The 11,742-nt window shown below is 36.4% G+C and overlaps 1 protein-coding gene across 1 annotated transcript in view; it reads left to right on the top strand.

Annotated features, from left to right (window-relative positions):
• The window catches only part of LOC136839509 (T-cell leukemia homeobox protein 2-like), a 23,311-nt gene extending 16,382 nt beyond the window's left edge, over positions 1–6,929 (top strand). Inside the window, exons 2-4 of the mRNA XM_067105683.1 lie at positions 4,149–4,243; positions 4,779–4,912; positions 5,402–6,929. Coding sequence (XP_066961784.1) covers positions 4,149–4,243; positions 4,779–4,912; positions 5,402–5,651 — 479 coding nt within the window. The 3' untranslated portion in view covers positions 5,652–6,929. The remainder of the gene's footprint in view (positions 1–4,148; positions 4,244–4,778; positions 4,913–5,401) is intronic.
• Positions 6,930–11,742: the final 4,813 nt, after the last annotated feature.

The raw sequence follows: 11,742 nt of genomic DNA, 5'->3' as shown, positions 1-11,742 counted from the left end.
TTGTTCGTTGCGATTCGCCATAAAGTTAACAAATGAGAAGCGCGGTATGTTATGACGTGCTTTTGAAATGGAAATAGAATTTACCCGAATACGTAGATGCTTTCATGACCACTTTTAAAAATCTCAGTGTTACCAGACAAATGATGGTGAAGAAAGTTAAATTCAACAAGTCTACTGATGCATTTGCGAAGATTTGGAATCTGAATTAAAGACTGCAAGGAAGGAGGCAGATGAATTGAATCGGTAATAGCGCAGAAAATGATGAAAGTAACCAAACACTGGAAGTGCAATAAAATTAATAACGCAATTTGTCATGGCGTTATGAAAGAAGAAAATTATTGAAATATAAATCACCGCTCTAGATCATATTACCCAGCATCTTACACTCCACGTATTTACAGTTAATCCTCAATTATTTCATGTATCACATTTTTGTTGCTATTCTTATTTTTCTCCTCAGAGTTTTAAGTAACATATTAGTAACACTTTCTTACTGTTCACTTAGTCTCTCGCAATGCGCAGGTGCAACGCATTTACTCCCTTAAAACCAGTCTCTTTCCATCTTAATAATTTAGCTACATTTTATCCATTTATTTGTTAATATGTAAATTGATTTTTTTCTTTTTCTAATAACTGATCTCTTCTTTTTGTATTTCCTATTACCTTCCGCTACCTCTTTCAAATGAACCCCATATTGTTTGGAAGTTGAATTTCAAGTCAGCGGTCCCATGTGGGCTTGTTCCATACGAATAGGGTTCATCCGCTGAATAATAATAATAATAATAATAATAATAATAATAATAATAATAATAATAAATGGTACTGAAAACTAAAGAGAAAACATAAAATAACCAAACAGCATCACTCACCACCAGTAATAAAGAAATGAAGACTCTCCTTTTGATGAGGAGAACATCACAGTCAAAACCTAACGAAAATTGCATGTCGGGGGGAGAGGCGGGAAGGGGCGTCGTACTCCCTTCTCTCCCCAATTATCCCATTTCGAAATCATGCACAGCGTAGACCACCATCAGCATGTAAAAGGTCCATTAAAGAAAGGATAAGACCCCCATCAGAGGCTGTTTACTGCTGTGCATTACGAAACAGGAGTTCATCAAGGCGGTCTGATTGTCGTTTGACGTGAGTCTCCGGTCGTTTAAAAGCCCCAGGAAGCAATTCCTGGCCAAGACGCCTCGAGGACGAAGTCGAATAAAGAGATTTGTCGAGGACGATGTCCAATAGAGATCTAAAAAAGTATACCTTAGTTTAACCAGACCACTGAGCTGATTAAAAGCTGTCGAGGACGATGTCGAATAGAGAGATTTATCGAGGACGACGTCGAATACAGAGATTTGTCGATGGCGACGTCGAATAGAGAGGTTTATCGAGAACGACGTCGAATAGAAAGATTTGTCGAGGACGATGTCGCAATAGAGATCTGTCGAGGACGATTTCCAATATAGAGATTTGTCGAGGACGATGTCCAATAGACAAATTTGTCGAGGACGATGTCCAATAGAGATTTGTCGAGGACGATGTCCAATAGAGATCTGTCGAAGACGATGTCGAATAGTGAGATTTGTCGAGGACGACGTTGAATAGAGATTTATCGAGGACGACGTCGAATAGTGAGATTTGTCGAGGACGACGTCGAATAGAGAGATTTATCGAGGACGATGTCCAATAGAGAGGTCTGTCGAGGACGACGTCGAAAAGAGATTTGTCGAGGACGACGTCGAATAGAAAGATTTGTCGAGGAGCACGTCGAATAGAAAGATTTGCCGAGGACGATGTCGAATAGAGATCTGTCGAGGACGATGTCGAACAGAGAGATTTGTCGAGGACGACGTCGAACAGAGAGATTTATCGAGGACGATGTCCAATAGAGAGGTTTGTCGAGGATGACGTCGAATAGAGAGATTTATCGAGGACGATGTCCAATAGAGAGATTTGTCGAGGACGATGGCCAAAAGAGAGATTTGTCGAGGACGACGTTGAACAGAAAGATTTATCAACGACATCCTAATAACTTACAGTATCCTACTTTTTTTTTTTACCCTATCTCCGCTCTACCTTTCGAGAGACTTAACTTAGCAGTAAGAGAATTGACATATTTGTTATTTAAAATGCTAGGGAGAAAAATAAGAATATCTACGAAAATGTGATACATGAAATACGCGAGGATTAACTGAAAAAATATGAAGTATTATCAGGTGAACGAAAATGTGATACACGAAATAAATTAGGATTAAATGAAACAAGTAAAAAATGCGCCGAAGTTTCTTCGGCACAATCGAGTATTCCGTACAGCCACCACAGTGTATCATCAAGGCCACCGAAAATAGATCTATCTTTCGATGGTCTCGGCATAATACTGTAGAGCCGAGGCCCATGAAACCTTAATCACGGCTCGGTGGTGGCCTATCCTATACCGTTGCTAAGAAGCACAATAGTGGCTAACTTTAACATTAAATAAACTAAAAACTGGGGTTAGAGGGCTGCAATTTGGTATGTTTGATGATTGGAGGGTGGATGTTCAACATACCAATTTGCAGCCCTCTAGCCCCAGTAGTTTTTAAGATGTGAGGGCGGACAGAAAATATGCGGACAGAAAAAAGTGCGGACGGACCGAAAAAGCCGGCACAATAGTTTTCTTTTACAGAAAACTAAAAATGTGGAGTATTATCATGTGACCAAAATGTAATACATGAAATAAATTAGGATTAAAGGAAAAAATGTGGAGTATTATGAAGTTGGCTACAGCGAAATGCCAAACGTATATTTCTGAAAAAGGACTAAGAAAAAGGAGTGAATGATACACAGCAGTTTTTGCTCACTTATGTCCGCTCCTATAACCCATATTTTACTGTCATTTTCTTTGTCTCTGTTGATGGGAAGTTTTATTGTAAATTTGTGCGCATCACTTTTCATTTAACATTCAGGTAGCGGTGAGATTTTTAAAAATTTTTGGCGGCTGATTTAGCGGAAACCAGGAGGAACCATTATTATTATTATTATTATTATTATTATTATTATTATTATTATTATTATTATTATTATTATACTATTATTATTATTGTTTCGGCTTATTTAGCGGAAGCATGGGGAACTTTTTCATTATTATTATTATTATTATTATTATTATTATTATTATTATTATTATTATTATTATTATTATTATTATTATAACATACAGAAATGGATTTTAGTGCCTTTCAGTATCATTATCCTGAACTATTAGTTTTAATTTTCTGTAAAAGAAAACTATTGTGCCGGCTTTGTCTGTCCGTCCGCACTTTATTCTGTCCGCGCATTTTTCTTTCCGCACTTTTTCTGTCCGCCCTCAGATCTTAAAAACTACTGAGGCTAGTGGGCTGCAAATTGGTATGTTGATCATCCACCACCCCAATCATCAAACATACCAAACTGCAGCCCTCTAGCCTCTGTAGTTTTTATTTTATTTAAGGTTAAAGTCAGCCATAATCGTACTACTACCAACGATATAGGACAGGCCACCACCGAGCCGTGGTTAAAGATTCATGGGACCCGGCTCAAACAGCATTATACCCAGACCACCGAAAGATAGATATATTTTCGGTGGCCTTGATTATACGATGTACAGAAAACTTCGTAACTTTTCGTTAACTAAAACTTGCTCTGAAGACTCGAGGCCTAAATGCTGTATAACTTGAACGCGATACTCTATCAGGCTACTGAAGATTAATTACCCAGTCTAATATATGGATGCTCCATGCACAAATCCTTGTATAATTAAGACTGTGTGTCAAATAGTGCTCTTGCTAATGTAATCCTTCTTATTAGAAGTATCATCAGTAATCACTAAACCTTATTATATAAATACAACACAATCATTTCACTTATCACTGTAATTAGTATTACCTTATCAATGAAAGCTGTCGATACGGGTATCAGTATTATTATTATTATTATTGTTATTATTATTATTATGATTATTATTATTATTATTATTATTAAAGGTTTTTGATGAAAATTCCTCACTCATACTACTACTGCTACTATTATTATTATTACTATTACTATTATTATTATTATTATTATTATTATTATTATTATTATTATTATTATTATTATTAAAACTAAAGCCCTCCCAAAAATGTCTTCCGCAGGACCTTTCCCCCTGGCTCGCCGCATCGGCCACCCGTACCAGAGCAGGACGCCCCCAAAACGCAAGAAGCCGAGAACGTCCTTCACTCGCGTTCAGGTAAGAGGAAAAAGAACGATATATGAGATTAAAAAAGAATGAGTCAGGTGCAATTGTTATCAGTTTATGCTATGACTGCCAAAATCTATGCCCTATTTTTTATCAAGTATCTAATCCCTTACTTGGCTATATTCATATTATGTGTACATACATACATTCGTACACACATATATGCATATACATATTACAAATTACACACGATGCATATATGTATGTATGTGTGTATGTATATATATATATATATATATCATATGTATATATAAATAGATAGATAGATAGATATGTACATGTACATACATACATACATACACAAACACATATCTAATGTGTGTAAATATTGAGAGAGAGAGAGAGAGAGAGAGAGAGAGAGAGAGAGAGAGAGAGAGAGAGAGAGAGAGAGAGGTATGCCCTCTCGAGTGTTTTCTATTCCTTGTAATAATTGTTGATTTTACCTCTGACATAATTAGAGCTATCACATTCTTCTGTACCCGCTTCCGTCCCGCTTATATTAACAGATTCATCTTATCTCCCGCAGGTCAATGAACTCGAGAAGAGATTCAACAAGCAAAAATACCTGGCATCTAGCGAGCGTGCCCAGTTGGCAAAACAGCTGAACATGACCGATGCCCAAGTCAAAACCTGGTTTCAGAACAGGCGAACCAAATGGAGGTCAGTTGTTGGCACTTAGCTAAATAATGTGATTTTTTAATATAATTTACTGTTTATAGTTTTGTTATTTAAATGTGGGTGCTTAATTTACATACATTTACAGTATACAGAAGCTATTACGTATATTTTAAAATTACGCGAGTGGATATACATATCTGAAATATGAGAGAGAGAGAGAGAGAGAGAGAGAGAGAGAGAGAGAGAGAGAGAGAGAGAGAGAGAGAGAGAGAGAGAGATAAATGTTATCAGAATTTTTTTCCAGTGGATGTTGATAACGGAATTCTTGTATCAAAATATAAGCGCGACAGCATTCAACTAAATTACAATCCCAGAAATTAAGATAAGCCTAAAAGAAAATAAGAACTCTCTCTCTTTTTGTATATATATATATATATATATATATATATATATATATATATATATATATATATATATATATATATATATATATATATAATATAAACATTATCGCAATCTCCTCCCCTTCAGACGGCAGGCGGCCGAGGAACGAGAGGCAGAGCGTCAGGCCACCAACAGGCTGATGATGTCACTGCAGGCGGAGGCCCTGTCCAAGGGCCTTCTGACCGACCCGCCCACCACCCCACTCTACAACTCCAACGCCTCGCTGTGCGCCCTCGAAAACATTAAGCCCTGGGCGGAGCGTAACAAACCCACACCCACGGGGCCCGAGCAGGACTCCTACGGGACGACTCCAGTGGTCTCGCCCACCTGCTCATGAGTGCAGCCCGGGGACACCTTCTCCTCCTCCTCCAGTCATCCGCTCCCTACCTCCTCCTCCTCCTACCCTCCCTCCTCCTCCTCCGGCATCCCGAATTTCCTCCTTCAGTAGGGACGCTGTCCTCGCCGACGAAGGATATCGCTCATCGTTTCGGTAACGCTTGACTTGACGTTCGCACGTCATGGCGAAAACGATGATTTATTTATATATATATTTTTTTTCATCGCAGGAATAACGAAAAAGATCGTCAATTTGACGTAATGGATTCATAACTGAATCAGCCAGCAAAACGCGACCTGGTCTGACCTAACTTCCACAGCTTGTCCCCAAAAGAGAGTTCAAAGTCAAGTGTTACTCATTTTTCTCTTCCCATCTGCCGACGAGGAAGACGTCTCGGAAAATAGATAATAGTCATCTGTTTTTAAAAAAGGGAGACTGCCCACAAGGCAGCCTCTGCAATGCGTGTCATGGTTTTTATATCTAAAAACCTCTTACCTTGTTATTTGGGTGTCAAATGAAGTTGCCATATACTTAAACATAAGCCTTCCGACGCTTGCGTTTTTTGTAAATTTTTATAAAGCATCAGCGGAGAAGATTTTATATCTATTGTGATCATTTCTTTTTCTAACCTTAAAACATTAATGATTTCTGATTGCCCCCCCTTGCTGTCTACATTTTTTTTATGTCAAGGACGATCTACAAATTAATACGTGTAGTGTGCTTTCATAAATTCCATATATTCCATTTCTTACGCTATATTCATCATCAAAATTATATTCTTCCTTGACCTCCGAAAACTGCCGTTGCATTGCTATGGCAAAGAAAAGTACTTAAAACTTTAGTTCATTTTCAATATCCTTTCATTTGAAGTTTTTCTTCTGTCTCAGTATTATTATTATTATTATTATTATTATTATTATTATTATTATTATTATTATTATTATTATTTCCAAGAGTTATTCCCGCTTTACTCCTTCCACTTAAAAGACATATTTTCCCCTAATTTTTTACTTCTTATCTTAAATTTCTTAAGGCTCAATATCACTTGGCAACAATGATTTTTCCTTCTGCAGATTTATTTCCATCAGTGTGTCATGGAATTTTCTGTGTAGCGTAAATAATTAATGATTAATTATACAATTATAATTGTTGATGTATATTTGTATAAAGAAAGAACGCGCGATTTGTATGATACATGTATATATACATAACTGTATTAATCCATTTCATCTATATGTCTTTCTGTATCAAACTCTGTAAATAAAAACAATAACAGACTCCAGTGTTTTAATTCGTCTTGTGAGGGTAAAATAAAAGGTTAATGTAAACAGTGATTAAATGAGAGGAAATTGGTGACTTTATGAGGGAATAATTCAACATAATAACTTAGAATAAACAGTACAGCAAATACCATTTAACAACATTCAGTTGGCTTCTCGCATCTGTTGCAAAACCCTTAGCATCAGTCTGTGAGATGAGGTTGCGAGCCCTTTTCCTAAAAGACATTGCTAGAGCAAAGTGAAAATGCAGTACAAATGAGAGAATGATATAATAGTGATTTGAGATTCTTATGGACTTTGGCTAAATTCAGCATGGCTTCGAGAAAGTAACTATATCTATCGTAAGTAGTACGTATTAAAATGTCAATAGCTTGCTCGTTTGCAGACTGCAGGTTGAAGAGGCCACACTCCTACCCATTACTCGCTCACTTCAGTAGATAAAAATCTAGAAGAACATTTTAGTGTCCTGTGATTTATGCCTAAGCATTGATATCGAAAAGAAAAAACAAGTAAAAAATGCGCCGAAGTTTCTTCTGAGCAATCGAGTTTTCTGTACATCGGATAATCAAAGCCACCGAAATAGATCTTTAACTAGTCTCGATATAATGCTGTATAAGCCGCAGCCCAAGAAACTTTAACCACGGCCCGGTGGTGGCCTATCCTATATCGTTGTCAGAAGTACGATTATGGCTAACTTTAACCTTAAATAAAATTAAAACTACAGAGGCCATAGGGCTGCAATTTGGTATGTTTGATGATTGGAGGGTGGATGATCAACATTCCAATTTGCAGCCTTTTAGCCTCAGCAGTTTTTAAGATCTGAGGGCGGACAGAAAATGTGCGGACGGACAGAGAAAGCCGGCACAATGGTTTTCTTTTCAGGAAACTAAAAAATGAAACTAAATAAAAAATTTATAAACTTCCAAAAACACCAAAATCTTTGGAACTGAAATGAAATATACGAAAACAAAAATATTTAAGAAAAAAAAATTTTTTTTAATCCACATGAAATGTTTTGATAAAATTAAATTAATGTTTGGCCGACAATTTTGGTGCTAACTCGTTGGAGAACTCACGGAACGAATGCAAACCACGACTGGTCTTTTAACAAGGTGGGATGGAAATGGATGGGGTATAAACATCCTCTATAAAGACCTTAGGGGAGGATATAGGGGGAAAACACAAGCAGAGGGAGGATTCCAAAGCCAGCCCGTAAAAGGGAATGAACGGTGCAATGAATAATCAAGTTATTAATCAAAAAATACTCACAGTAGCATGAGTCTTGAAATGGAGAAATAAATCCAGTTATCTATGGGTCCAAATATATTTTAAAATAAAGCTAAATAGAGAGCTTTCGAGCATCTGTACAGTTCTCAGTTTCGTTTTATTTTTAAATATATTTGTACCCAAACAAAACCACGGATTTGTTTCTCCAGTCTAGTTATTGTTAGATCAGGCATGACTATTAATATATATATATATATATATATAGCATGACTATTAGCTGCAAATGTTATATAGATAAATATATATATATATATATATATAGATATATATATATAATATATATATATATATATATATATATATATATATATATATATTATTATATATATATATATATATATATATATATATATATATATATATATATATATATATATATATATATATATATATATATATATATATATATATATATATATATATATATATATATATATATATATATATATAATGTGTCTGTATCGAAATTAGACTTCACTACCACTTTAGTGACTTTACTGTTTTAGGTTCATATTATTATTTTAATTTTGATCCTACTTTTTGTTAAACCTTCACGAAAGCTTGACATGAAAGTGCCTCATGAAATCCTAATTATTTAACCCAAAACAGATATGACAATGACTTCCTTTCAATGCCAAAAGACACAAAAATGGAATGGAATGGAATATAAAATTTAGGCCAAAGGCTAAGTGCTCGCGCTGGGACCAATGAGGTCAATCAGCGCTGCAAGGGAAACTGAGAGTAAAAAGGTTACCAAGGTGTAACAGGACAAAAACTTCGCAGTCGCACTATGAAACAATTGTTGGGAGAAGGTGGAAAGTATGATGGACGAAACAGACTATGAACGGCAGTACAGTAAATGGAATGACAAGGACTGCAGCTAGGGGCCGAAAGGACGCTGCAAAGAACCTTAAATAATACCTACAGTGCACCGCGTGAGTTGCACTGACGGCACTACGCTCCCTACGGAGAACAAAAATGGAAAACAATTCTGAAAAACAGATACATACGAACATCTGTGAATGCGATCATTTCAAACAAGACCTGGGATATTTACTCGAAAACAGCAGGCTGTGTAGTACTGTATAATGAAATATCTTATTTCATGCGTTACGTGAGTGATCATAGTTGTGTTATTCAATGACACTGAGCACTTGTGCTGAACTGAAAGAATATCTGTGATCGATCTGAGACGATTCTTAAAAAAAAAAAAAAATAGAAAAATTTTGAAAAGCGGCGCGCGCTTCGGATGGTTCCAGCCAATTCTCTTCGGCGCTTCCACTGACCATTTTAAATCCGGTGTATTAGACGTTATGATCGTAAAGAATGAAATAAAAATTTACACAGAACAAGCCCATAAGGGCACTGACTTCCTTATCTCTTATATGGTCCCAAGACAGGTAAGAGCGTACAACTCTCATGGCAACTAGAATGATACTGCTACACAGATCACAAAGGTATGTATGATGTCAGCATGAAATATCAATTCAATCTATTAATGACAGTTAAATGACGTCTGTCGAATTCTTACACGATATGATAACCAACCATAAAGATCGAAATAGTATACAAACTTCTTGTTCGAAAATAGAAGGAAATGGTTGTTAAGGAAATAATTAAAAGCACCAAGGGACAGATAATAAAGAAGCCATTTCAGTATGAAAAAAAAAATTAATGAGTGAGCAACAGGAAATAAGCTGATAAGGTGTTAATAGCGCGGAAGGACGTAGGAAAAAAAACAGCAAAAATCTCCAGACTATGGAAAACAACTTGGTAAATCTTGGGAACAGAATTAGAGAAACGAATAATGAATAAATGCCAATGGCAATGAATAAATGTCAGTGATAACAAGTATTAAAATGAAAGGCAGGAATTGGAGATGGAAGAAAACTAAAAGAAAGAAAAATGCAATGTAGAATTATGATTATAAAACAGTATTACCAGAATTACGCTTTCCAGAAGCCCACGTAGCAAAATATTAAGACTAAAAATGAAGCGAATCCAAAATACAGACAAGAAAGAACGCTCAGGAAAAACCAAGAAACCAAAAAAAAAAAAAAAAAAGAAGAAGAAAACCGCGAGAACGCGACGACAAGAACAACAACGGAAGAGAACAAAGAACGAGAAGATATAATAAATAACGAAAAAAAAAATAAGAAGCAAAAGCAGAAGAGCGAAAGTCCTTGTTATGAATACACACACGGATACAAACACACAAATACACATACACACATGCATGCGAGCCGCGTCCCTGGGAACACAGGAGGCGTCTTTGAAGATGTATTGGCGATGCCTGGCAGATCTAGACATCCCCCTGAAGCGAATGAATAATTCTCGCCTTCCATTGCTTCAGTTCTGTTCTGGAAGAGGGGGAGGGGGAGAGGGAGGGGCAGGGGAGGGGGGGGCTTTCAGGGGGCTGTTGAAGACTTGGCGATGGATGGAAGAGGAAGGGAGCGATGCACTACACAAAGGAATAAGGGGATAGGTGCAATAAGGATAATTGGAATGGAAGAGGGGAATAAGATATATATGCCATAGGGATTTTACAGTGGAATAAGGGACGAAGTAAAAAAGGAACTGAAAGAAAAATATATAAGGAATAAATGAAATGAGATGACAAAAATGGAACAAGAGAACAGGAGATGGCTGCAAAAAGGATAATACTTTCAGGGGCTGTTGAAGACTTGGCGATGGATGGAAGAGGAAGGAAGCGATGCACTACACAAAGGAATAAGGGGATAGGTGCAATAAGGATAACTGGAATCGAAGGGGGGAATAAGAGATACATGCCATAGGGATTTTACAACGGAATAAGAGATGAAGTAAAATAAGGAATTGAAAAAAATGTATACAGAATAAATGAAATGCGATGACTGGAATGGAACAGAATAGGAGATGGATGCTAAAAGGATTATACTGAGGTATAAGGAAAAAGTAATGAGGATAAAGGGACTGGAAGCGAGAAAGGATAACGGACGAGAGGCTAAATGGAGGAACAGGTGAAATAATAAAAGAACAGGGGATATGGGCGATATTCATAATTATGGTGATGGCAGAAAATAAGATTAAACAGATACAAGGAATGGAAGATGAAATAAATAGGGAATAAGGGATAGATGCAATATGATTAATCGGAAAGAAAGGTAGAAAAGAGAGGGATGTGATAGGGGTTATCCAAAATTCAACCGAATTAGGGACATGGGAGAAAAAGATAAATCAAGTGATTAGGAAAATGACACGGAAATTACTTCACACAAATTATCCGAGTACCAGAGGGAAATGAGCATAAAAGCAAGAATAAAAAAAAAAACATGAATGAATGGGCAATAAACAGTAATCACGATAGATAAATAATGACAAAAATACGGAGATGAGGTAACGAAGGCAAAAGAATAACTAATGGCTCATACAATAACTGCATAGGGAAAATGACGAAAGGGTTAGGTGCACAAAGGGTACCAGTAAGGAACAGGGAATGAAGGCATAAATGGAGAAGCAGGAAGAAAAAAGAAATAAACACAAAC

Source organism: Macrobrachium rosenbergii, chromosome 6 (assembly GCF_040412425.1).
Source record: "Macrobrachium rosenbergii isolate ZJJX-2024 chromosome 6, ASM4041242v1, whole genome shotgun sequence".
Taxonomy (NCBI): domain Eukaryota; kingdom Metazoa; phylum Arthropoda; class Malacostraca; order Decapoda; family Palaemonidae; genus Macrobrachium; species Macrobrachium rosenbergii.
Note: the sequence above shows the minus strand (reverse complement) of the source record. Positions and strands in the feature narration are given on the sequence as shown.